This window comes from Hypomesus transpacificus, chromosome 3, assembly GCF_021917145.1.
Source record: "Hypomesus transpacificus isolate Combined female chromosome 3, fHypTra1, whole genome shotgun sequence".
Taxonomy (NCBI): domain Eukaryota; kingdom Metazoa; phylum Chordata; class Actinopteri; order Osmeriformes; family Osmeridae; genus Hypomesus; species Hypomesus transpacificus.
In genome coordinates, this window is record NC_061062.1 from 11,229,833 (window position 1) to 11,256,209 (window position 26,377).

Genomic DNA, 26,377 nt, shown 5'->3' on the forward strand with positions numbered 1-26,377 from the left:
CCCTCCATCTTTTTCCTTCTCTTGGTTACACACACACAGACATCCTGTCATTATTACAATAATAAATACAAGGCCCTGTTGTATTTTTAATCCATCCTACCTCCTTTAGAGAGAGATTACCCTCACTTCCTGTGTAATTAACGTACCATTCACACACTCCCCTGTTCTCTGCATGGCACCTCTCCCCTGCTCACTCCCCTCAATGGCCGCCTCTGTCCCTCCTCTTAAACAAACAGTATTGGTGAGGCCCCTCTGGTACTTCCTGAAGCAGAATAGCTGAGGTATTTCAGACTCTGGAGGAAATGAACTTTTTATTCCAACTGCTCCTTCTTGCCCTGCAATGCCCTTGGAGTATTCCGTCCTACCTTTCCCTCTCCAACAGCCTACTCTCTTTACTCCCCCAGCTAGATAAGAGTCCACAGAGCTGAATGCTGCAGAGAAATGGGCTATATTTGTAATGCAGGCGGTGTTGGTTTTTGCGGAGCTATCGCTAACAGCAGTGCCCAGGCACTTGTAGCAGTGTGTGGGTGGTGTGTGTGGGCTAGCTCTGAGGATGACTAATATTTCCAGGCACATCTATATTCATTGTGAATGCTGTGAAACCATCAATGGCCACTCCACTGCTAATTTGTGGATTTGAAATGCAGATGACATTTAGAGAGGCTCTGTGCAATCTAATCCATGTATGACAGGACTAACACGAGTTACACACAAACACATTATTAGTTATTCCAGTGAGTGCTCAGTAGTTCTATCAAGCTTTTCCCTCTGTTTACCCAGTAGTTTGATAGACTTTAATACTGAAGCTTGCATGTCTTTGCTACTAACCGTTAGCAGCAGCAAATGGAACAGCAATGACTGTGTGTGCATGCGCATGCCTTCCAGACGGTTCCTGGAGCCCCGAGGGACCCAGGGTGCTGCCGCTGGGGGTGCTGCCTGTGAAGGCCCTGCTAGCCATGGAGGACCACATCTGGGCCTCCTCTGGAGGACAGGTGTTCATCATCAGCACCGACACACACACCGTAGAGGTACCTATTATGCGCACACACACACACACACCTATTTGTCAAAGCTCTGCTCTTGCCTGCAGTTCAAACAGGAAGCCGGTTTGTGTGTTGCGGGCAGAGCCAGTTAAACACCCTGTCTGTGGGTCAGATTACTGGGAAAGTATGTACCACTGACCAACCAAGGTGGCTCAGAGAACACCTTTGGTTGTTGAAGTTTTAGATCTGAAATTGCCAGTGCCCTCCATTTAAACATGCATGACAAGTCCACTGATAGCATCTCCGGAGATTGCTTAAATATACACAAAGTGATTTGTGACCTAAAGACCATCAGTTTGAATCCCTTATCAGATGAAATGTAAAGAGGCCTTTCTATCACAGTGTGTTCAGAGGTGTGGGCACAGCTACATTCAGAACTGTACTACAGGGCAAAGTTCACATACTGTAGCTGCAGAGCCATTATGATACTCTCCCACACCATGGATGTGACTTGCCTCCACAGCATGGCTGGTTGAAATCTTTCCTCTTAAAGATACAGAACCGTCAGAATTCGACATCAGTATGAGTAATGGCCTATTCACAAGCTCTGTGTTTTAAGAAAGTTACATTTTTTATAGTCTGAAAATAAATAAATAAATTGGTGGGCATGAGTCCAATGTAGAATGAAATCAGTCAAATCAAAAAAAAAAAAAGAGACTGCTATTTACACTGGATAATCAAAGTAATGGTTGGCCATGGCCATGTTTGTACAGTAAGGTGTGGTCTGTATCTAGTTCTTTAGTGTCTCTTGTTTACTTTGTCTGTTGGACTCGATCTCTTAAGATGTCAGACAAACTTGGCTCAGCCTTAATGACTTTGGAACCTGGAGTTGGGGTTACCATGGAACCAGGGTGGGGTCTGTCTTTACCTCCCTGGGTGATAGAGGAGCCCTCTTCCCCAACAGCCCAGCCCAGGACACCAGCACCTGCTGGCCATCCTGGAATAGCACATTCCACCCTCGACACACACTCACCCGCCCCACCTCACTTTGCTTCATGCATTGACTCCTAATCTCATTAGCGTCTTTAAGCTCATTACAGGACCACCTGCTGGTCTCTCTCCTCTAGCCCATGTTGTTCCGGGCTAAAGGGGAAAGATTGACGACAGGGAAGGAGGGGACAGGAGAAGTGGGCACAGCAGAGGGGCAGGGGAGAGAGAGGTGAAACTAGACAGGTGGGGTGGAGAGAGCAGAGAAAGGGAGTCCAGAACGAGGGAGACTGAGGGAGGGCTTAACTGGAAGGTTTTCACCAGTTGAACGGTACACAGTGAGTGAAGTCCTGCTGTGTGGTTCTTATGAATGGAATCACCTCAGCCTACTTTTACAAGGGATGAGGAAAGTGAGATTACTGTCCAACAGCAAAACACCTTGGAAAACAAAACAACAACAATATACTGGAATACCAACTTTAGACTGTGAACACGAGAGATCTTTAAGATTGGGTATATGTTATGGTCCACATTCAGTAGCCTTATATTCCTAGATGACCTAATATGCCCTCAGCTATATCTGGCACTTTCAGTTAAGGCAGCCAAGCCAAAACAAGTTGATACCCACCACTTTATATATATATATATTTTTTTTTTTAAAGGGACGGAGTCAAATAGAACATTTCTCACAGCTTATGTTTTGACTATGAACTTGATATAATTAATATACATAGCTCTACTAAAAATAAACAACCACAACTAAAACAATGACATTGGTAGACCTATTTATTATCCCATCACTTTCCGGAGCAGTGGTCACTGTAACACAGTGATCACTGTGATTGGTTGTTTATGGGTTTCCCAAACAGCTCGTAGACATAACCAGCTCTGTGGTGGACAATGGTGTTGAGAAGACCAGTCTCACAGGGCTGTGCTGAAGGGACCAGTCTCACAGGGCTGTGCTGAAGGGACCAGTCTCACAGGGCTGTGCTGAAGGGACCAGTCTCACAGGGCTGTGCTGAAGGGACCAGTCTCACAGGGCTGGGCTGAAGGGACCATTCTCACAGGGCTGTGCTGAAGGGACCAGTCTCACAGGGCTGTGCTGAAGGGACCAGTCTCACAGGGCTGAAGGGACCAGTCTCACAGGGCTGTGCTGAAGGGACCAGTCTCACAGGGCTGAAGGGACCAGTCTCACAGGGCTGGGCTGAAGGGACCAGTCTCACAGGGCTGGGCTGAAGGGACCAGTCTCACAGGGCTGGGCTGAAGGGACCAGTCTCACAGGGCTGAAGGGACCAGTCACACAGGGCTGTGCTGAAGGGACCAGTCTCACAGGGCTGAAGGGACCAGTCTCACAGGGCTGGGCTGAAGGGACCAGTCTCACAGGGCTGGGCTGAAGGGACCAGTCACACAGGGCTGGGCTGAAGAGACCAGTCTCACAGGGCTGAAGGGACCAGTCACACAGGGCTGTGCTGAAGGGACCAGTCTCACAGGGCTGGGCTGAAGGGACCAGTCACACAGGGCTGTGCTGAAGGGACCAGTCACACAGGGCTGTGCTGAAGGGACCAGTCACACAGGGCTGTGCTGAAGGGACCAGTCTCACAGGGCTGGGCTGAAGGGACCAGTCTCACAGGGCTGGGCTGAAGGGACCAGTCTCACAGGGCTGGGCTGAAGGGACCAGTCTCACAGGGTTCCCAATGACGTTCCTGTCATAAGCCAAGGCAGCAGGACTTGTTAGAGTCTTAGTGTCACTGCAGAGTCCATCACAGCTCACACAGAGTGCAGCACATATGTCCCTGTCCTCCACCGCACTGTCTGCTCTGCAGTGTGGGCTTTGGATATAATCCTGTGTACTGCAGTTAATATGTATTATGGCGTGTCAGATTTAAGGCAAAAATAAGGTATATGCCTGTAGTGGTACATAACATAATATGCAAACTGACTACAATAAGTCATTTTTTTTGCTTGTCTTTCTCTCTCTCCCTCTCTCCCCCCCTCAGAGGCAGTTGGAGGCCCACCAGGAGGAGGGTATGGTGGTGTCCCACATGGTGGTGGCTGGGGTCGGCATCTGGATCTCCTTCAGCTCAGGCTCCACCCTGCGTCTGTTCCACACGGAGACCCTGGAGCACCTGCAGGACATCAACATAGCCACCCCCGTGCACAACATCCTCTCTGGTAGGGCCCCGTCATCTGCACAGCCACAACAGTGTCTTCTACCATTGACACACAAGACTCATAATTCCCCCCACCCATGTCAAGTACCGGACAACAAACGATGTCTTGTCCCATGAATTGTGAATCTAGGTTTACAGTACTGTTCAACCTGTGCACAACTCCACCTCTGTGATGTGACATTGACAGAATCTCTCCTCAAACCGTTCTGCTATTGTGCTCAAGCTGAGACTCAGCTTCAGACTATCAGCCCCACTGTTCATCGTAGTGTTACCACCAACCCCCCCCCCCCCCTTCCCACCTCTCAGTGTCATTTAGTAATATGATCCTTATGGTTAACTTGATGATAAAAACCATTTTTGAGGACTGACTGTTTGACAGATTTAACAGAGCAATCATATTGGCTGAAAAAGGGTTTGCTTTCTTTTGATATCCAAACGTCTGGATCATCCAGTCAGGTACAATTTATCAGAAATCACCATTCCACTCATGGCCCTTAGGGACATAGGTTCTTATGGCCTCACAGCTTCAAAGAGCTGTCAAGCGGAGTGCCTGTTTGTAATTACATGAGATCATGGTTCTGTGATGTTCCGATATGTTCTCATCTTCTTAAAATGGTCAAAGTAAACAACTAGCCCAGAAACCATTCAGTCTGGATTCCTAGTTGTGGATTATTTGGCAGGTTAACCAAGTTTCAACATGTTTTCATGATCACTTGTGCTCTTCTCAGAAGCACAGATTTGGTTTCTTCATCAAGCCTGAACCCTCCATCCTGTAGATTAGTGATGTATATTGGCATAAAATAATTGCATAGCCCTTTTTACTTTTATTATTTCACAGAGGGCTTCACATAATGTTAAGCCCATAGAACTACACTTAAACCACCTCAGCCAACTTTAACTTTTGTGGAGAGCAGGGTGTCATTCCAAGCTGGTTACATCCAAATGGTAAAACAGCCTCACCATGAGGGAGTGGGAGGATTGTGTCTGGTAACATTTACATGTAGCTAGGCTAGTTATAAAAAGATAGATCTGTCATGAACAGAATCCCCTTCAGACTGGATTCATGTTCTCAAAATAAGCTGTTTACTCAGTGCTCAGTAACCCCCTGTAGTATCCTGAGGTGGAAATGGCTCAAACATCATTAGAGTGTGTGGGGGGCCATGGAGACAGCTACCATTGAGGCAGTGCACGTATACTTGAGAGATACAGAGCAGCTGTGTTTGGGGAATAATAATCTGCTTCCCTGGCTCTACTCTACATCACGCAAACCCCTCATAATCTCTCCCTTTCCCTCTCTCTCTCTCTCTCTCTCTCTCTCTCTCTCTCTCTCTCTCTCTCTCTCTCTCTCTCTCTCTCTCTCTCTCTCTCTGGTTGCTCTGCAAAGTGACTATCCACACAGACAGGGATTGGGGAGGTTGAGGGTGGCTGCTAGCATAAGTCTGAATCTATATCTGAGGAGTCTGTGGCAGCTGGCTGGTTTGCCTGATTTTTTTTCTTCTATTTTTGTAAGGCGGCACAGCTACTGTTGGTTGTCATGAAGTGTTCTTTCATGAGTCAGTGAAAGCTAATGGTCATTCCTTTAACTTCAGTACTTTTTGACCATACTGTACAGGATTATTTTCATGTCCAGAGTTTTATGATGTATTTTTCAAGACACCCTTGAGTGATTGAGTTTGTGTGTCTGTGTATTTTGCTGTAGTCATAGCTGTGTGTCTGGGGAGCTGTGTGTCTGGGGAGCAGTGTGTGTCATGACGAGTAATGGCTAGGCTGAAGGACACACTGCAGCCTCTACCTCCAGCTTCACACAGAGTGCTCTGAAGCCACAGGCCTCACCAGGCCCACCGCTGACAGCTTAGTGCCAGACTACACGCTAGCTTTTCTCTAAACTAATATTTACAATATCAAATAGATACAGTGAAATTTGGCGACATTAGATCATAATGTAATGTTTAATCACAAAATGAGTAATTTAATTATAGGCCATGGCGTTATTTAATTAAATCAGAGGCTTAATTTATTTATTTTAATTAACAGGTGATGTAATGGTGTTTTTAGGATTACAGTATGTTACTCAATTAGTTAGAATAACATAGAACATCATGCCACCACAAAGCTAGCTTTTAAAGCTACCCCAAGCTTTCCCAGTTTGGGAAAAAGTTAAATTACTATCACTAGTGTGCAGTGTTTGATTATGCAACTGAATTACAGCTTGCATAATGCCAATGGTGTCTACATAAACGCTACATGGCTGTTGAAAGTTAAAGAAATTGCTGGACGGATGTAACATGACCTTCTGGGAAACTCTCCCTCCAACCACCGAACGATTACATTTACCAACAGGAGGGTTTTCACCCAGATGTCAATGATAAAGTGAGCTTGATTCTTGGTATGCCTTGGGAGCCTCTCTGCTCTAATACGAGATGTAGACCACAGAGGAAGTCAGAGACCGTAGACATGAAAGACTTCCTGCTCCAGGCTGACCAATGGTCTATATCAGCAACAGTAAGAGCTGACTTCCTCTGATAACAACATTGGGGTCAGTGGCATATCTGTCATGGTTGTTTATCCTTTCCAAGTGATCATTCTACCAAACAATCCCGCCACTGCAATGCACTACATTGGCAGTTTTATTCAGCAAATGCTCTGCCCTGGCATGTGAATGTGATGTTGTCAGGGTACGTTCAGGTTTGTATGTATGTGGGCTGTTTATTGTTCATTTTCTGTATTAGTGCAGGATGTGATCTGCACCCTTCTAGAATGTTCCACTCTGGCTTCTGGCAGCTGCTCTGTGATGGATTGAGTGGATCTAAGCTCAGACCATGCTGCTTCTGCAATCCCTGACTCAACATGAACTGTCACCGATTGCTTTAATGCAAGGAAAGCCTACAATCAATATCTCTTTAAAACTAAGAGTGATGGCTATCTCACTGTGCCAAGTGCCCAGTGCTCTCTGTGTTGTTGTTCTTTGACTACTTGAGGTTAAGTTTTCATAGAGAAATGAAGCCTAGTATATAACAAACTTCAACAGTCAACACTATTGTGACATGGAGTATTGACTGAAGCCTAACTGCTTTGGGGCAACACAGCTCACAGCCAGCAGTTCTGGAGCCAGAACCCTTTCTCAGAAGACTCCTGGTGTGATGCAGGGGGTTCCATTACAGATCTAATGTTATTAGGTTTGTTTAAGGACCCCACACTGGGGCAGGTCCAGGCAGGGGGAAGATCTGAAAGAGGATGTGCGTGTTGGTGGGGTTCTACCCTGGGGTTCCTCCCTGGGTAGTTGGGTCTGCTATCTGCAACCCTGGACGCCTTTGTCTGCTTTGACCCCAATGCCCAACCATGCGTGGCCTGATGGGGACAAACATGTGGAGCCAGTAAATAGCACCTCCAGCTCCATCATCATCATCAACATGGCACGGTGTCTCACCTCTCATCAGGGTTCACACACTCACACACACACACCCCAACACCCCAAGACAAATATTATTGTGGGTCCAGACACATAGGCGTGCTCCAGACAGTTTGCTGATATTATCCCATTTCTGCTGTGAGATAGTACCAGTGTCATATCTGGATTGTTTAATATCTCCTCCCCCCTGCTGCCAGCCACCCTGCTTGTAAAGGCTAAGTGCAGATCAAAGCCAGTTGGTGTGAGATCAGAGACAGGCCCGACCCTGTTCACGTATGGTCCACGTTTATTTTGTTATGGCCCGATGGGTGGGGAACTCCAAATATTGTGAAAGGAGGAAGTTGAGAAAGGCACCCGCCCCCAACAGCACCGTGTTCCTGATAACCCAGGGCAGTCATTACAAACACATGTAAACTATGCTCTGCTGCCGTGTGTGTGCGCATGTAAGGACTGGCTTCCTGGAATCCTAGAGGCAGGTCTACTGTTCCCTTGCGTGGGGTGACCTCCACCAAGGGGGTTCAGGCAAAGAGATCAGCAGCGATTTGAATCCAAGCCCCAGGGATTATGGGAGGGAGTTTACTGGGTTTTAGCTGCTGTCGTTGCAGTGCATCATGGGTAACCACCCTGCCCTTCCCTGTTACACAGCTGGCACAGCTGCAGAACTGGTTGTCATAACCCACAGCCTTTTACCCCTCAGAGGTGTCTGAACTTGTCTTGCACCTCAGGATATTTAGGTAAACTAGTAATCATACGCTTTAGCTTGCCGTCTGTATTTACATTAGCTTTTGACTGCCATCATCAGCATTTGGTGCCGTTCTGCTCTGCACACATTCATCTCCCCCCCTCTGTACCTCGGCCTGTTCCCATAGTACAGCTAATGAGCAGGGACGGTCTCAAACCAGAGCCAAGTTCCACATAATAAGTCACCAAACATTTTCAGCAAGATGGCTAGATTTACTGCCATCCCTCTGAAAGGTACATTTAATGTTACAATCCCTCCATTTACAGCATGGAGTGGCATTTCATACTGAACTGATTTGTGACGAGAGGGGAAGGAGAAGGAGAGAGCTCCCAGTTCAGTCCAGGGTTGCTACAGGCTCTTTGAATAGACCCACAGCAGCCTGCTTAATGACCATATTACGCTTCACTCATTCTATTACATAACACTATTGTGTTTGTTTGTTTGATTCAAAGCCAACCCAAATGGTGCTCTTTAAGATTTTGAAAGAGGCTGCTCTTTTTTTTTTCCTGCCCCGGTTGCCCTGGAGATGAGCGACTTAAGCATTGGAACTGTGGTAATGTTCCCACACACAGTGCAGACATGCCTCCTACTGTAGTGGGCCTTGGGCTGATTGGAGTGGTCCATTAAGGGTGATCTTTGGCCATTTCTGGAGGTTGTGTTTTAGTTGATATAAACAGACACTCCCTGTACATTGTCACTGAGTTTAAACTGTTTGTCCCTGAATGAATTATGTTGTGTGTTTATCCAAATGTTACCATGAACATGAATATTTGTATTTCATTAACTGACAAAATACCTCCAGGTGTTCAGTCCACTCTAGTAAGAACATCCTGTACAGTACAGTTGTACGTGATTCTGTACTGGGATTTAGGCAGTGTTCAGCAGATTCAGATCCTTATATTGTCTACCCCCCCTTCTTCCCTGTGTAGGAACCCAGAGGGTGTCTGTGAGCAGTCTGCTGGTGTGTCATGGTCTGCTCCTGGTGGGGACCAACCTTGGGGTGACAGTTGGCCTCTCTGTCCCCAGACTACAGGGTATCCCTAAAGTCACAGGTAGGTGGAACTGCTCAGCCAATTGCCCTGCCCTCCCCCCATACACATTCCATAGTTGTTTATCCAAAGTAACATTAACAGTTTCTGTACAGTTAACACTTAATGTCTCAGCTGTATATGAATACTGTGAAATAGGTCAGATAATGACAGAGGCAACTCGAGTTGTAAACAGAGTTTCTTTGTGTCTAGGCCGAGGCATGGTCTCTTTCCATGCTCACCATGGCCCTGTCAAGTTCCTCACCATGGCAGCCGCTGTGAGCAACCGGCCCTGTGGCAGCCCCCTCACCAACCCTCCCACCCAGCCAGCAGAGGCCCTGGATGGAGAGAAGACCCAGGCCACCTCTCCACCTCCAGCCTCAACCTCCACTCCCCCCCAGGGTAGAGGCATGTGGCTGGGGGAGGCAGGCTGCACCAGCATGGCTCTCCAGGACTCCCTCTCGTCGTCATGCGGCTCGCTGGCCCTCTCCCAGGGCTCCCTGGAGCACGGGCCAGAAGACGGTGCCCTCTACGATCTGCTCAACGACCCCGCCCACTCCCAGAGGGGCCGGCGGGCCCAGAAGGTGGACGTGAGCTCTCTGCTGGTGGTGTCAGGGGGGCTCGGCCACCGCAGGGTTAACAAAAAGACCAAACAGTCGCGCCAGGAAGAGACGGTGTCCACCATCATGGTGTGGCAGATCCCCCTGCTCAACATGTGAGACACAGGAAGCCCCCGACCAAGGTTCAGAGCCACATTAGTCTGCATGAACTGAATCTGTAACTGATCATATTTATCATGCTTTGCCATAATGCTAACCCACCTCCCTTCTCTCCAGGGTGAAGGCTGGGAGGATGTAGTGCTGCAGTTCCTTACTTGAAGTCAGTCGACAAACACTCCAAAGGATGTCTTTGATGATGATTCTCTACACGTTGGACAAGTCAACCCTTCTCTCTCTCTTACAGTGGCAAACACTTCAATATGCATTCCTTAACTGGTTCTAATGGCATCTTACACCAAGGGACCTATCTTGGCATTTCCACAAGGTAACAAGGGATCAATATAACCACTCAGTCATGACGTCTCCCATCGCTTACAGACCATTTCTGGACAATTCACACCCTAGAGGAAAGATAATGGGTCCAGCGAAGATTTATCTGTAGAAAAACCACTGAATTGTCCTTAAAAGAATATATATTTCAGTTTTTTTCCTTTATCCTTTGCAACAATAATATGTCTAATATATTAGTTTTGGGTTAGTATAGGACAGTACACAAATGGACATGGTTCAGTCTTGATTCAACACTATTACATACACAGACTGCAAACATTAAAATGTTCTTGTTGGGAAAGGATAGCTGACACACCAATAAGGACACTCCCTCATTGTTTTGATTAACCCTATGATGAAACTCCCACTAAGTAATATCCATTTTGCAAGTCAATATTCTATGACTTGGGTCAGTGTGTTAAATGTATTCTGCAAGAGGGAGAAGTCCTTTGTTTGTGATGATGTTCTTATTTCGGTGGTACACTGAAGCTACTACGTTGTCCTTCTAGATGATGGAGGAAGGAGATGGAGAAATAAATGTTGGAAACTTTGTTGGAGAGGTAAAATAGGGATTCCTGGCTGGCCAGGTTTCCTACTGATATGAAAATCAAGGGAAAGTTTCTAATCGTGATCAGATAAAATAAGGGCATTGATTTGTTAATTGCCCGATTACATTTTCTTACTAAAGGTATTTAAAAGTTTGATAAAAAGCTTTATACTTTTGTCATGTTTTGTATGTACTTCTGTTCTGTATATTAACAAATCTATAAACATGTTTTATTCCAAATTATTATCTGTTTCTTGTGAATAATTCGCTTTTTATAATATTATAGTATTTTATAATGTTACCTATTGCAGCTTCATACTCAAATGCATTTCTAGAAAGGAAGTGTCCATGAGTGTTCAGATGTGGACTGGTTCAGCTATAGTACCAGTAACATTCTGATGTGCAGCTCTCAATACATGCTAGGACAAGTGTTCAGCTTGCAGGCAGGGAGAACTGAAGATGATGCATTTCCTAAGGGTTTCAACATGCCCTGTACTGTCTCTTCTACTGCTATCATCCATCGAGGGGTCAGGAGATCGTATCCACTTCCGCCCACTTCCCATGTTACGCAATCATTCTACGATATCTTTGAATGTAATCCCAAAAATAGACTTGAGTTTAAGTTCAGTGTCCTTTATCCAAACTATTTTTTATGTAAGATTATAGCATTGATTGTGCATCATTTATTATAAATAATCTAATACTATTATATTACTAATAATAGGGGTGTGGGAAAAAATTGATTCACATATGAATCATGATTCAGTCTTCTAGCGATTTACATAGATTCACAAATGTCTATTTTTTTTTTTATGTAAGCATATATTGAATCAAGATGTGATGTACAGTAATTGTGACCCCAAGAATCTATTTGAATCAAATCGTGAAGTACCAAAAGATTCCCACCCATAACTCCTAATATAGGTTAATAAATACTTTGTGTACCAATTGTCTTTTCAAACATTTTCCTAAGCTTCAGTCCCAATGTAATAATTTTTCTGTCTGAGTATCAGGCTAAATTAAATCACCATGACGAAGTGTTCACATGCATTGGCAGAACAATATAGAGACACAGAACCACTAATCTCAAGGCTGTTAAGCACTGTCATTTCTCATACAGACTGCCAGCCTCGAGTCACAGAGGAGTTGTTTTCTCCAACCCATCGTTGCCATGGAGACGTGCTAGAGAGAAAGGTACAACCAGTATAGCCACAACAGACTATTGGGGGCTGTGGATTAAGCCTTTCAAAATATGGCAGAAAAGCACAAGATATATGCTGTACTAATCTTAAAATATCACAACTTTTCTTAACATTCCGTGCAAAACGTTCTATTAAGATCACTTGACAGTTGTCATCTACCCATGAGGAGGCAGAGCACACAAGTAATATGTGTGTAGGTTTCCAGAACAAGTGGAATCAATGCTGTTCTTAGGTGAATGCAATTGGCCTGTGCATGTTCTGTAATGATGACATCTAAGCTTTTATTACAGTAAATGTAGGCCTACTGCTGTTTTTGATCACTGCTTTGAATTGGGACAAGGGGCAATATAGCTCAGACTAATACAACTGGATTACTTTCACACCCCAGTAAAGCATCACACAGACACAAAGGCTGAAATCTTATTCAGTATTCCTTCTATTATTAATATAGCTGAATGGTTCTGACTTTACCTTATTACACTGGCATGGAATTACAATTGTGGATTTTATAGTCGGCTCATGGTTTGGTAGAGAGGGATTTCCCCAGTCAAAAAACAGCACAAAGGCGCGTAGAGGAATGTCGCATCTTGATCGCGGAATGCCTCCTGCTCGTGAGGCAGATGGGGCGAACGTGTTGAAGTGTGTAGGGTTAATACTAAGGGGGTGTGGTCTAGATCGATAACTGTCGGTCTGCTGCCTACAGTAAAAATCAAAACACAGCCTGCAAAAGGCACGGAGGAGCCCCGGCTGCATGCTGGACCGATTATTCCAAATGGTGAGAAGGGAAATAGAGCATTGATGTGCGTTCCACGTCGCTCCGAGGACCTTCTGAGGGAAATTACTTGGCGACGTTCGTCGTGGATAATCCTACTGAATAAGGATTTGACCCGAAACAACTGTGAGCCTTTTGCTTTAGACCAGACATCTATCTAACATTGTTTACAATGACGGAATTATAATTCAATTGAAACGTTAATATACACATATTTGCAGAAACCGGGCAAGATATTGGTCTTGGATTGGAATTAACGAGTGAACGGGGAACCCTACGTTAATTGGAATCTTTGCCGAAATATTTAAGAAACCACCATCTGTCTCGCATTTGGTTGTTGTTTCTGCATCCTCGAGGTTGCGACTACCTTACATAAGACTGCTTTGTGTAGGACCAAGAGGGGCTGTTGAATCGAGTCGCAAGACAACGTAAGTAGGTCATAATAAATTATTTGAAACTAGAGACATTTTGTTTCAGTTTAGCATAGGCTACGTTGTTGGTTGATGGCTATTCAGTCTTTGAAATAACTACTAGCAAAGAGACATGTCGTGGTTATTGTGCTCCAACCGCTATTGACCAAGGTGTGTTCTAATCACTTCTCAATCCTATTTGCCTTTCTAATTGATACAATTAGGTAGGCTATAAAATTAGGAATTTGCGTGAATTGTTTTTGATAGTCTGCGCTTTGAGATGCTCGAGGAGGTATGTTCTAGTGTCTGTTCCCGTCATATTTAGAATTAACTCCTCCAGAGCGAAGAGCCCTGGGCATGCGCTGTTTATGACCGACTCCCTCGGGTCGCATTAACACAAATAATAGATAAGTAGGGTGATTATTGAAAGAGGTCATGTCAATTTATAGCAACAAGAATGTGTTTGTCATGCCAGTGCTTAAGTTGTACTTGTTTATTTATGTTTGTAATATCCAATCAATCAAACGCGAATTAACAAAAAGTTACTGAAAAAATTCCTTACATTATGTTTTTGGCGTTTTACCTCTAAATTGGCATATTATGTAGCCTACTACGGATGAAAAACTTCTTGGCGTAGCCTACTTGTAGAGTAAGGGCGCCCCTCGCAGTTTCAAGAAGCACTGACAACTTTCAATTTAGTCAAAACTGAAAATGTGACTCTGCTTTGGTTAATTCCCTGTCTCTTTGTTTCTTCACAAATAGCATAATGACCAGACGCTCTGGGATTCAATCTGTAGACACATTGGTTTTGGAATCCTCCTTACCATGACCCCCCTGGATCTGGCCTCAAGCTCGCTGTGTTAAGATGAATGAAGCCCAGAGACGGGGAGGACGAGGAGGGACGTTCACCGTGAAAGCAGACGTCATCCTTCATGCTGGGAACTCTGACCTGGCCTCTCCCACAGAGGAAGGGGGAGGGCTGTGTCCTTTAGCCCTGAGGCAGGAGGGGAGCTCCCACACCTCAGACCTGGGGTGCCTGAAGGACGACCAGGCGTTCTGTTCAGAAGTCCCACCGGCCCCGATGACCTTTGAGAAGGAGTATTTCTTGGACAGTGGGTTCATGGAAAACCATAATGATGAGCATCAGCCAACTGACACTTCATACATCTCAAACACCGACCAGTTTCACATCTCAAATGATCATCCCAAGCAGGTGCCTCCGTCAAGCACAGATCTGAACGGTTCTCACGGCAGAAACGGCATCAGTGAAGGTATGAATGGAGCCCGGGCCAAAGTGCCCTACGGTGTAGACTCCTCTACATGTGTTGAGAGCCGGGCCGACCAGGAAATGGACGTCCCCCTGTCCTTCAACCATGGGAAGAATCAGTGTCAGAAAAGTAACGTCACCACCCCCTCTGAGCACGGGACTGTTGCGCCTGACACTCATTGTATTACCCTGGGCCGGCAGCCAACCACGCTAGAGCTAGGTCTCTCCTCCAGTCCTGGCTCCCACACAGCTGAGCCCACACAATATGGACACTCAGCACGCAGGGACAGCGGCCACAACGGAAGCGCAGCATCTAAAAAGGAGCCCGATTTAGTGATTGAGGTCGGCGGACAGAAAATCAGTGTGCACAAGTCCGTGCTGGCGGAGAAGAGTGACTACTTCAGGGCGAGGCTGTCTCGGGACATCCTGAAAGTGAAAGGCGTGAACTACAAGACCCTGTCGATCTTGATAGACTACATCTACACTTCCCAGATGAGTGTGCAAAAGGACAATGTGGTCGACGTCATCACCGGGGCGAAGATCCTGCAGGTCCCCTGTGCTGTCCAGGCTGCCATGGACTCCATGTCGGAGCAGATCACGCCAGAGAACTGCTACGAGGTCCTGACCATCGCCAAAAAGCAGCGCCTCAGTGAACTGAAGGAAACCGCCTACCGGTTCATGAGTGACAACTTCCTGCAGGTTCTCCGGGACCCTGCGGTTTACGGGCGCCTGAATGGCTCAGAGCGAGACCTGATCCTGAAGAAGAGAATGGAAGGGAAGAAGTCCTTGATGGTGGCAGAGATCAATGACGTGTTTGACCGCGTGGGCAGCAGACCGCCCAGTCGCAACAACAGCCGACCGCAAAGTCCCCTGTCGGTGGCCTCTTTCGAGGACAATCACATGATCTACTACTTTAACGAGACAGCCAACGACTGGAGACCGCTGACTGTGATGCCTGAGGACATCAACACTAAAGGCTGTGGGATCTGCACCATGTACAATTACCTGTTTGTGGCTGGGGGGATAAAGGGCTATGGGGACAAGGGCAAGGTCTCAGACAAGGTCTTCTGTTACAACCCAGTCACCAACCGCTGGAGCGAGATCCGACCGTTGAACCAGGCGAGGTCACAGCTTAAGCTCGTGTCCATGGACGGGAACCTGTATGCCATCGGAGGAGAGTGTCTGTTCACGGTGGAGAAGTACGACCCCCGTATGGACCGTTGGACCGCGGTGGCCCCCTTACCTAAAGGGGCGTTTGCGGTTGCGCACGAGGCCACCACCTGTAATGGAGAGCTGTACGTCTCCGGGGGCTCCCTCTTCTACCGTCTGCTCCGATACGACATCAAGAGGGACGAGTGGCAGGAGTGCCCATACAACAACAGCAGGAAGAAGTCTTCCGACATGGTGGCCCTCAAGAGCTTCATTTACAGGTTCGACGTCAACCGGGAACAGGGGATAAATGTGTTCAAGTACAACACAATAGTGAAAATGTGGCACGACTGCGCGTCCCAGCAACAGGGAAGTCCTCTGCCATTTAGGTGTGCCGTCATCGGAAACTGCATCTATTGTGTGAACAAGACACAGACTCTCCAGTTCATAGTGGAGGATGAGAATGCCTACTTTGTGGAGGAACCACTGAGAGCCCCTCTGGAGGCAAAGGGAATACTGTTTCCTTTTATACTCAGTTTACCAGAGAAGCCAGAGAGGATTGTGTAATGTCATGCTACTATCGATAAGACATCATAGCAGAAATGGAATAGATAAACACTTATCAATGTCAGCTTTACTTTTCTTGTGTCCAGTTTATGTGCTCGAAATGGAATGTGTTCATTTGCATGGCGAGTTAACGTGTCTCCGGGATAAGCCTTAAGAAGGACAACTTTCTAAATGTTGAATGAATGCTACAAGATATGCATCCAACTGTAGATAGAGATGAGACAATATTGTGCACATCTCTATGTGTGATTTTTGTTTGGTGCACTTTCGTAACTGCAGGTAGAATAGGTTTTGTTTTAATCGTATTAGTTGGCTGGTGGCTTTGGCCAAGCATCTTATGTGGAAAATTGTTGTATTGAGAATAAGGGAACAGTTTAAGTATGTCTGGACATGTCTGCTCTTTATATGCCCTATGCAAACAAGCACTTCAGTGACATCATTTATTAGCACAATGCCTGCCACAACCTACAACATTATGGTCTATGAGGATGTCCTGAAAAAACCCTGATATTCTGACTGCATTTAAGAGAGCAATGTAAACCTACGCCAATCAGTTACAAGATGCAAATAACCTAGATCCATACAATACAGGTCTTTAGAAACTGTCTACGAGCACAATTCACGTGTTAATAAAATTACAGAAGAATACTTACTTTATCAAAACCAATGACAACATTTACCAATAAGTGTGAAAGGACAAATATATATTTAATACAATCGGTTATATGGGCTTGATTGATTGGCTGTTTGGTGACTGTTTACAGAGTTTATTAAAGAGATTTGTAAGAGGTGGAGTACTTTCTCTGAGGGATTGGATCCCTTTATCATGTTTGCCAAAGACATATGTTCTAGTTATCAATCCTTAACATATGGTAAGTGAAACAAAAATCACCCTAACTTGTTTATCTTATAGCAAAAGCTTCAGCTTTCGGAACAACTGATGTGACTTCAGGGCATCTTATTTGCTGCTAATTTTATTTTAAAGTAACCTTTATGGTTAAAGTCATGATAATATATCTCTTCTGTCAAATACCTGTATTCGAAGCCACAAAGCCCAGATTTAGAGTAATAATTACAGTACCATTAATAAAACAACCTTTGAATAATTTGACCTGCAAAAGTAAGTTTGAAGAATTTTGTAGATTTAGCTGTTTTCGGAGATAATAGTTTGCTGCCTTGGCGTGATGCACTTACAGCATCCATTACTCACAGTAGCAAGCAGAATTTCTCCAGCACAACATAGCTCAAACACAGCTTATACACCATTATGCCAAATCCTTCTGAAACCATGCACTTGTAGTATTAAATAAGGGCACTACAACTCTTCAATCTTCGGCATTTTTGGTTAAACTTTTTGCTTTTGCGATAGCACATTCATTGGGATTTTTGTTAAGTTATGGGAGTTATATACAGTAGCTTGCTCTGTTATCTGAAATAGGTGGATCTGCCTGCTCTGACCAAGTGGATGTTACTTGACATTAGTTTGACTGTTTGCTCTCTGATGTCAATGTATTGTGAAGTTCTAATGGCTTAGTATTGTTTATCTAATGACTTGGACCTGGTATTGTGATGAATGGCTTGAAGACACAATATATTTAGCTGGTTGACTGAAGGCTTTCTTACCATAAAAGGCTAACAAACTAACTGTTGAATAATGTATTACAGTCAAAAATAAGTGCTGCAAATAAAAATATTTTGTGTCTGAAAAGTAACAGCTTGATAAGCTCTGTTGGGTTTTTGCATTGAGGGGGGAGTAAAGAGACTCTGTATGACTCGGACCTGTATGCAACATGTTTGATTTAGGACTGCCATCTAGTGGACATCAGGTAAAACACCACCTGGGCCATTTGCCATGCTTCAGATTGGCATGCTGACATTTTTTACAATATAATTTGATATATTCTTATAGCTTCACAAAGTCAATAAGTCATATTCTGTAGCAATATGTCATATATTTGCAATGGTTGTGTGAAGACGTGTTCTTGACCAAGAGAGAAAAGAGGCAGAGGCTGAGTGGGGTTTGTAGATGAGGCCAGCTTCTCCTCCTGCAGCCCCTTCTACAGCCTTGTCTCCTCAGGAGAGGGCACTGCAGCCTTCCCTGTGGCCTCCCCCACAACCTCTTCTCCTCTGTACACCTCAGGCTGGGACTCAAACAGGTCTGGGCTACGGAACATAGTCCTGGTGTAACTCACGTACTTGGACTCAACAGGCACTTCCTATCATACGGATTAAGCAAATTGATTTGACACTGGAACTATAAGTCAATTAGTTACCGATTCTAAAGATGATGGACAGTGGCTACGACCTAAATCTAACAGTCAGGCACTCAGATTGGAAATTAGATTCGTCAACAAGTGCCAGAGCCAAATAATGAATAGTTTCAAATGGCAGGCGATATAATCCAAAGCGACGTACTGGAAGAGCTTTGAACCCGCAACCTGTTGATCTGTAGTCAAATACTCTGAGCTATACCCATCCAAAAAGTGGGACGAGTACCAAACAGCTCTCCTGGAGATGCCCAATGCAGTACGTTACCTCAATGGGGGGCAGGTTGTCAGTCCACCGCGTGATCTCCTGCGTGGAGTGGTCGATGGTGACGTTGATGATGCTCCTCTCTGTCTGCCTAATGGAGTGCTTGGCTAGAGGGATAAAGGCTAGAACGATGGACGCCGCCACGTTCAATGCCCCGGCAACCACGAAGCCCAGGTTGTAGCTGCCCGTGATGTCATCCATCCAGCCTGAGGGGACGCCAAGCTGGTTAACTCAATGTTAATGTGTAACTTAACATTCACATTACAGAGATGCTATGATTTAAAACTTAATGCATTTTCTATGGACATAATGTTGTCTTACTAAAAAGTACTGGTAACTAAATAGCGACTTGATTTGAATTCTCATTACTATGAAAAAAACAAAAAAACACTGTCTCTTGGTTTGGGCGTTATCCTGGTCACATGTCCATCAAGGAAAAGCCCCTGTTAACGTACCGGCGAAGGGCGGCCCCAGGCAGCTGACAGCATTGACAGTGAGCATGAACCCCCATGCCACGGGCATGCGCTCAGCACCCATCAGGTCGAAGGTGAGCACGGGCAGCAGGATGTAGTTCCCTGCGTCGGCCACCCCGAGCAGCAGAGCGAACACCACGAGAGAGCCATAGTTGTGGAGAGCAGGGATCAACAGGTACAACAAACCTGGGGCCACAAGAATACACTCATAAGGATGATGCTGGCTGAAAGTACTCAACCTTCCATTCATGACAGTCACTTTACAGGTTGACAGATCCTTTATGTAAATGACTGACAAGATCCTGTTGCAGGTTAATTCACTGAAAAACATCACCACACAACTCAACACATGCCTGAACAATGCAGTCAGTGGGCCGTACCAACAGAGAAGACTGATGCCTGGTTGAAGTAGAGTCTGTTGATTTTGTCTGAGTCACAGATCTTGCCGAAGATGATGCGGCTGATCATGCTGGTCAAGCCCAGACACAACATGATGTTGGTGGCACTGTGGATAGGGATACCCAGCTGTACCGCATGCTTCACCTACACACACACACACACACACATTAATAACATGTCTACTTACGCACACACACAAACCCAGGTACATTACTGACAACACTAAAATGCAACCTTGCACAAGTAGTAAAAATGTAACATTATAAATCAAAACAATAACGCTGAAATAACCTGGTGTTAATAAGTTGTAATACTTTTGAAGATGACATCGTATCACTCACCAAGTGGACATAAGGAATAAAGAACCCAAATTTACACAGTCCGTTGGCCAGGACCCAGATGAGGAATACTGTGTCTTTCCACAGTCCCAAGTCCACAACAAACTTATTCAGGGGAGAGTTCTTCAGATTGTCCACCACACTCCTGGTGTGACCTTAGTGTAGCAGAATAGTAGTGGAGTAAGAATTCAATGTGCTGAATTTGGATCCATACTTGGGCATACAATCAATATCAGTCTTTTGAAATGTCTGTGTAGCTGTAGTTCCATGGATGATTGATAATGTTTTTCGCATGAGTCCTTTACGGTTTAAATGAAACCAAGCCAAGTTGTGGGGTCAATATCAGCAGTACCTTTAGCACCTAGTACCTTTATTGAGTGGGAGGTAGGTAAAGCCGGTGATGACACACAGTAACATGGCACCAGAAAACACCCGTAGACTCTGCCTCCAGCCCAGGGTGTCTATGAGGTACTGGTGGAGCCGGGTCTGGACCAGAGCCCCCGCGGCCCCCCCTGACATCACGATCCCAGTGGCCAGGGAGCGCTGGGTGGTGAAGTACTGGCTCACCATGATCATACCTGGGAAAGGGAAGGGTCGGGAGGGTGGTGGATGGAGGACAGGAAGATAGGAAGAACATATGAATGGATCTATGGAGGTTTGGAACAAACAGGTTTGTATCTATTTTCTCTCTAAATCGGTCACGTTCTTCTGTCTGTGGCTGCCCAATATAGTCTACTGAATAGAGATTTATCATCAGTTTCTTATCAGTTCCCTTCCATAGTGCTAACCTGGGGTGAAAGCGAAACTGGAACCTACTCCGGTAAGAAAGCCATGGGTGAAGAACAGGACTCCTAATGACGGTGCGAAGGAGGAGCAGACAATGGAGAGCATGATGATGAGGGAGCCTATGATAGATATCTCTCTGGCTCCATACTTGACTGTCAGCTTCCCTGACAGAGGCCCACAGATCATGATGAAGCCATAGCTGATGGAGCCAACCAAGGCTATGGGGAGAAATAGGGTAAGCATTATTTATATAGGCCTACATAGGTATTAAATGACATGACAAAACTTAGATGTGAGGTTTATTTTGATGTTTAGTTGATGGTCGGTAAGGTAGCCTACTTGCCTGTTTTCGAACTTGTGTCCTCAAATTCATTCAAAAGACTGATAAGGTAGACGCCAAATGAATTGTGAAAGCCTAGTACCAGAACATTGTACAAAAATGAGGAGAAGACTATGACCCAACCCCAACCTCCGTCTGGAGGCGGCTTGATTATCCGTGGCTCCGGTTCCTCGGTGTAAAACCTTCGGAAAGGAATGGTCGCCGGAAAGATGTGCATTTTGGCGTACCAATCTTCATGGAAAAAGGCCAACTTCCATGTTTTCTTCACGCAATTTTGTAACAGATATAGAACCCACTACATTAAATTTAAGTGCATCATAAGGCGCCGTTTGTCGACTAAAGAGTGGCATCACAAACATTGCACGTGCGTCACACTGATAGGGCGCGCAATAAGTGACCTCTGTTGATTGAATTTGAGATGACTTTCAAGGATCCTCACTTCTGCAAAAATAGTTTAAGTTAAATTGTATTATGTTACAAATGCAATAGCCTAGGCCTACATCATACATGACAAGTATGCAACAATTCGTTTAATTACTACAAAAAAAACTGGCTATTTGTTAGCCGTATTAAACGGCTAATTTAAATTTCGCCAACATAATTTTACAGTGCAGTGAGGTGCCATACCCTCTCAGCCACAGCTACAGTTTTTCTTGTTGATGTTGTAATTTCAGATACCACCACCGAGCATCACATGGTTGCGTATTAGATATGACGTAGCATAGTGGGTTATTGGATTGATGGAGGAAAAATGTCTACTGCCATACGAATTTATTTGGCATAGGGGATTACAAACCTCGGGCCAATTTATATTACATTCTCTTTCCAAATGATTCGACGCTCGTGCGCATTACAGTTGGATAGTGTAATATTGCGTAGCAGGCCAAAATGTCTGTGGCAAATGCGAAACACACTGTCATAAATCCGGTAAGAGCCTTTACCATTGCTATTACGATACTTAAATCGCTTGTGCCATTTTCTGCTGACATGTAGAGCTAAAAATAAAGTGAGTCTGTTTTAAATTTGAATAACATGCTATTGTTTAATGTGCCTATTTGCCTATAGCCTACACACAGAGAAAATACAACTTACGAATGCGCATGCATTCGTCGTCTCCATTTCATTATGTTATCTCTACTATGTGCTTTACTCCGCTGTTTATGAATAATAGATACAGGGTAGTCATATCCATATCCGTTATTCACGTATACGTACAGCCCCTACCCCCTGAGATGACAATGCTAGGAGGAGAATTCACACATCAAGACAAAACCTAATGCTTAAATACTGCAATAAATACTGCAAATATTTTAAGACACATATATATAATATTAGAGAAACAGCAACAAACAGTATTTGCATTACATGAATAATTTTTGGCAATGGCTATTTTCCCACAATGCCTTTCAATTAACGAATACTTTAAATTCAAGGATGCTCTTCCCCCAGGTGGTCCCATTCACTGGCACTATACCTGGAGGACTGCACCCCGGAGAGATAGTCATCGTTCAGGGCACTGTTCCCTTTGATGCTGACAGGTACACCATGGTGATATTATGACTATTATGGTCTGTGTGTGTGTGTGTGTGTCATAAAATACAACTTTAGATGTGTATTAGTCTGATGAACCCAGATGTGGTGAACATGCTTCATGCTGGACTCTGGTCAGGTTCCAGATGGACCTGTCCTGTGGCTGCAGCACGAGGCCACGGGCAGACATCGCCCTCCACTTCAACCCTCGTTTTAAGGGCGCCCCCTGCATCGTGTGTAACTCCCTGCTGCAAGAGAGCTGGGGCAGGGAAGAAACTCTCCACAAGATGCCCTACAAACAGGGAGCCGCCTTTGAGACCATCATCCTAGTGCATGATGACTGCTTCAAGGCAAGTGGGATGATGTGTGCAGGGGTTACCTGGATATGCTGTGAAATGGATGATGTGGATGATCATGAATTTAGTTTGGGATCACTCACTAGAGAAAACTATATAATTTAAATTGGTCAGGTTACAAGAGTTACAATCTGTTTGGAAATCTGGATGGGCTGATTTATTTGTGTTATGCTTTTCTTATGCTGTCAGTGTCCCATAAATCCTGTGTTCCTCACTGCCTGTAGGTGGCTGTAAATGGTGCTCATTTGTTGGAGTACAAGCACAGGCTCCAACTGGACAAGATAAACACATTTTCTATTGCTGGGAAGGTCAAAGTTCACGCTATCGGCTTCATCCCAAACTCAGTAAGAATGTAATCTCATCTATGGAGCTAAAACAGTCATTCAATCACATTCACTGATGAGTATACAGTTCTAATTCTCACTCTTCCCTTCATAGGCAATATATTCAGAGTCAGGAGACTTGGTGAGAAATAATCATACACATTCTATATCACATGACACCAAAATCACTTCCTGTTATATTCTTCACACACAACACATAAAGCACTGTTGTAAAGATAGGCCTCATTAAAATAAACTAACAAATCAATCAAATAACATCTGTTAAAATCATGTAGATAAAATGATCTGACATCCATCTAATGTGTTCCGCCCCCAGGGCCTTCCTTATAAAGGCAGTCTAATCAAGGGTTTGAGCCCCGGGCAGCACATCATGATTAAGGGGAAGGTCAGCAGTATGTACCCTCACAGGTAAGACAAGAGACACTCTAGGAACAAAAACACGTTCCAACTGTTCCAACCAGACAGTAATCAGAGAATTCACCATTAAGTAATCACCATTGCCACCTGTTTGCTTTATGGCCCTGTGATGGAATGGTACAGACGGTCAATGGTAAGTTATCTCACTACAGCTATCCTTAGAGGGCCTGTAAAAGATCTTACTGTTCTTGTATATTCTCTGATGGGGATCATAAAGATAGCTTTAAAGACCCACATACCAGATAACACACAAGTAGATTGATATTAGACCTATATTATGTATGTGGCTCATTTATATACTCATACTATTTAACAAAAGTACAGAAAGTACATATAAAGAGGAAAATGTAAGGGAACAGTTGCACTGTTTAGCTATGTAGCTTCATTGCTTCTTTTATGGGCACGGAATAGCCCACTATGTCATGCTGAACAGCGAATCATAATCTATGTGTTTCAGCTTTACTATCAACCTCCGCAACAGCAAGACAGAAAACATTGCCCTGCACCTTAATCCGCGCATGAAGTCTGGCACGTTCATCAGGAACTCTTACCTTAGTGAGTCCTGGGGTCCAGAGGAGAGAGAGATCCCCTTCTTCCCCTTCTCTGCTGGGGAGTACTTTGAGGTATGCTGGTATGTTAGCCTGGTAGTGTGATACAACACACAAAGTTGTAGTCTTTAAACATGGTATAAAGATCATCCATATCATAACGGTGACAGACTATCATTTCAAATAGTAATCTTCTGAGATGAAGTTGTAGTTAAGACCCAGTCCTTCTTCCAGCTGCTCATCCTGATCCAGGCCCACCAGTTCAAGCTAGCTGTGAACGGCTCTCACTTGCTGGACTACAGACACCGGGTGCAGGACCTGAGCACCATCGACCAGCTGGAGATCATGGGCGACCTGCAGCTAATGGATACCAAGCTGTGGTGACCCCCAGGGCAACAGACCCCCAGGCTAGGCTAGCTTAAAGTAAAGTAACAGACTGTGGAAGCTAGTTTTGGTTAGACCAGGCTAGGTTACGTTAGGTCGCTTGGTGAGGGGTGCAAGGCAAGGCTAGCCTTCTGTTCGGTTCCAATTGATGCTAGGTTTAGCCTTTTGGTAACCCAGACAAGACTTGGCCTGGTTTTGGCAAATAATGGACAATCAGCCCCTTTACAACAACCCATCCAGGGCTGGAGTGCATGAACAAATCCAGCTTTAAACAAAATGCTGACTGTCCCCCCATATCTGAGCCATGACTGTTTACAGGGTTGCCTTGGTTAGTGTCTTTACAGCACTAACAAGCTAATATACTGTATTATGCACAACTGGGTGCACTGTTATGGAAACCGTAATACACTGGAGGAGAAAAAAGAAAAAGCATTTAAAATAAACACAAACCACAAACCATCAGCAAACAACCGATTTGACGTCTGGTTTGGAAACTCTGCAGTTGAATATCAGAGAGCTGAATACAAGAAAGGTTAAGATATCCCCAGGTTCAACATGTCAAGGTCATTAGCAAAAAGAGCACAACTTATGGAAACTGCGTGACAAACTTTTACTAATCCAAATTCATACATTTTGAAAACCATCAAATCTCAGAATCTTTACCGTAACTGTCAACATTCCATTAGAATGTATTGCAATGTACTGCAACTCACATTTCAGTAGTGTAGCTGAAAATCCTTGAAGATAGGTGCTCTTTTGGAGAGAAGAAAAAATTACAATTCTCAGGAACATACTTGTACCTGTGGATTTGATCCCTGATATGTTGCTGTCTGTGCATACAATAATACGAAAACCCATTAAATGATTTGATGTTGCAGTGACATTGAAGCATGGACAGAACACCAGGTGAGTTGTAAATTACACTAAAATAACTGGAATCCATTATATTATTATTTTATCATCTTGTTTAAGTTATGGCAGTTATGTTTTTCCCCATGTTGTCTTTTTAAGTCTTGTCATTGACAATCTTTGTCTAATAATAATTTATTTGTCTAATCATTTAATGTATTAAATACTGTGTAGGCAATGTTTGGTGAGAAGCACTTTGTCAGATTTGCCAAAATAAACTTCACATCTTGATAGTAACTAATACATCTAATCTTGCCTACACCAGCTTTAATACCTGGGATATCGTACTTCAGCACTAGTCCTTTGTACAGTAAGGCATACATTGTGGCCTACTACATTATATTTGCAGAGCAAGAAAATTACACTCTCAAAGCTGTATATTGTGATGACTATTCATTTTACTGTACATTTTATGGATACATTATTGTATGTATTATAAATAATGTATTTACAGCTGAATAAATGTATGGAAATGTGCTCTTCTTCCAATGTGCTTAAATATATACAGTTCACAGTGTGCTGAAATATGTGCTAATGCCAATGAAAGTCAGGAGATTTACAGCAGCATTTGTTTGATACAAGTGGACCATACCATTTATTAATTATTAAAACCAATTTTTATAAGATGGAGAAAGTAAAATGTATTTTGAACATGAAGGGGTCATTTTTGAATTACAACCACCAGGGGGCCATAGAAAGCTGTACTGAAAGCTGCCAACATGGCTTGTTTGGCACAAC

At 44.4% G+C, this 26,377-nt stretch overlaps 4 protein-coding genes across 11 annotated transcripts in view; 3 read left to right on the plus strand and 1 right to left on the minus strand.

Moving 5' to 3' along the window:
* The window catches only part of arhgef10 (Rho guanine nucleotide exchange factor (GEF) 10), a 46,158-nt gene extending 34,999 nt beyond the window's left edge, over nucleotides 1–11,159 (plus strand). For 3 of the 6 annotated variants that reach the window (XM_047018493.1, XM_047018491.1, XM_047018494.1), the window contains 5 exons: nucleotides 886–1,028; nucleotides 3,968–4,142; nucleotides 9,222–9,344; nucleotides 9,534–10,035; nucleotides 10,157–11,159. In XM_047018493.1, the coding sequence (XP_046874449.1) occupies nucleotides 886–1,028; nucleotides 3,968–4,142; nucleotides 9,222–9,344; nucleotides 9,534–10,035; nucleotides 10,157–10,178 (965 nt within the window). In that variant the 3' untranslated portion in view covers nucleotides 10,179–11,159. Of the gene's footprint in view, nucleotides 1–885; nucleotides 1,029–3,967; nucleotides 4,143–9,221; nucleotides 9,345–9,533; nucleotides 10,063–10,156 lie in introns of those variants that run through there. The other 3 variants (XM_047018492.1, XM_047018497.1, XM_047018495.1) reach the window with 2 other exon arrangements.
* Nucleotides 11,160–12,725: 1,566 nt separating this feature from the next.
* LOC124466550 (kelch repeat and BTB domain-containing protein 11) lies at nucleotides 12,726–17,992 on the plus strand. Of its 3 annotated transcripts, XM_047018499.1 has the most exons (3): nucleotides 12,726–13,016; nucleotides 13,112–13,318; nucleotides 14,063–17,992. In XM_047018499.1, the coding sequence occupies exon 3, from the start codon at nucleotides 14,166–14,168 to the stop codon at nucleotides 16,281–16,283; it is 2,118 nt and encodes a 705-aa protein (XP_046874455.1). In that variant the 5' UTR covers nucleotides 12,726–13,016; nucleotides 13,112–13,318; nucleotides 14,063–14,165; the 3' UTR covers nucleotides 16,284–17,992. The 3 variants fall into 3 exon arrangements, with proteins under 3 accessions (XP_046874455.1, XP_046874454.1, XP_046874456.1); XM_047018498.1 differs by having other exon boundaries at nucleotides 12,726–13,322; XM_047018500.1 differs by lacking the exon at nucleotides 13,112–13,318 and having other exon boundaries at nucleotides 12,726–12,893.
* Nucleotides 17,993–18,340: 348 nt separating this feature from the next.
* Nucleotides 18,341–21,368, minus strand: LOC124489233 (monocarboxylate transporter 10-like). The gene is made up of 8 exons (XM_047051927.1): nucleotides 21,281–21,368; nucleotides 20,814–21,029; nucleotides 20,394–20,603; nucleotides 20,029–20,180; nucleotides 19,669–19,831; nucleotides 19,271–19,474; nucleotides 18,819–19,021; nucleotides 18,341–18,499 (listed from the first exon to the last, which is right to left on the minus strand). Exons 1-8 carry the CDS (start codon nucleotides 21,366–21,368, stop codon nucleotides 18,341–18,343), a joined length of 1,395 nt encoding a protein of 464 aa, XP_046907883.1.
* A 468-nt stretch (nucleotides 21,369–21,836) lies between these two features.
* On the plus strand, nucleotides 21,837–26,164 carry lgals8b (galectin 8b). Its single transcript, XM_047051972.1, has 8 exons — nucleotides 21,837–22,078; nucleotides 22,601–22,689; nucleotides 22,821–23,031; nucleotides 23,262–23,381; nucleotides 23,476–23,502; nucleotides 23,698–23,789; nucleotides 24,256–24,421; nucleotides 24,581–26,164. The coding sequence occupies exons 1-8, from the start codon at nucleotides 22,040–22,042 to the stop codon at nucleotides 24,728–24,730; spliced, it is 894 nt and encodes a 297-aa protein (XP_046907928.1). The 5' UTR covers nucleotides 21,837–22,039; the 3' UTR covers nucleotides 24,731–26,164.
* Nucleotides 26,165–26,377: the final 213 nt, after the last annotated feature.

Bases quoted from the DNA above. Each gene is read 5' to 3' on its own strand.
- LOC124489233 (XM_047051927.1), bottom strand. From the start codon at position 21,368: ATGCACATCTTTCCGGCGACCATTCCTTTCCGAAGGTTTTACACCGAG. The intron at 21,030-21,280 runs GTTGGGGTTGGG...TTCTCCCCATAG, and splicing joins CAAGCCGCCTCCAGACGGAG to CCTTGGTTGGCTCCATCAGC. The intron at 19,022-19,270 runs GTACGTTAACAG...GCGTCCCCTCAG, and splicing joins CCTGGGGCCGCCCTTCGCCG to GCTGGATGGATGACATCACG.
- LOC124466550 (XM_047018498.1), top strand. From the start codon at position 14,166: ATGAATGAAGCCCAGAGACGGGGAGGACGAGGAGGGACGTTCACCGTG.
- lgals8b (XM_047051972.1), top strand. From the start codon at position 22,040: ATGTCTGTGGCAAATGCGAAACACACTGTCATAAATCCG. The intron at 22,079-22,600 runs GTAAGAGCCTTT...CTCTTCCCCCAG, and splicing joins AACACACTGTCATAAATCCG to GTGGTCCCATTCACTGGCAC. The intron at 23,790-24,255 runs GTAAGACAAGAG...TATGTGTTTCAG, and splicing joins AGCAGTATGTACCCTCACAG to CTTTACTATCAACCTCCGCA.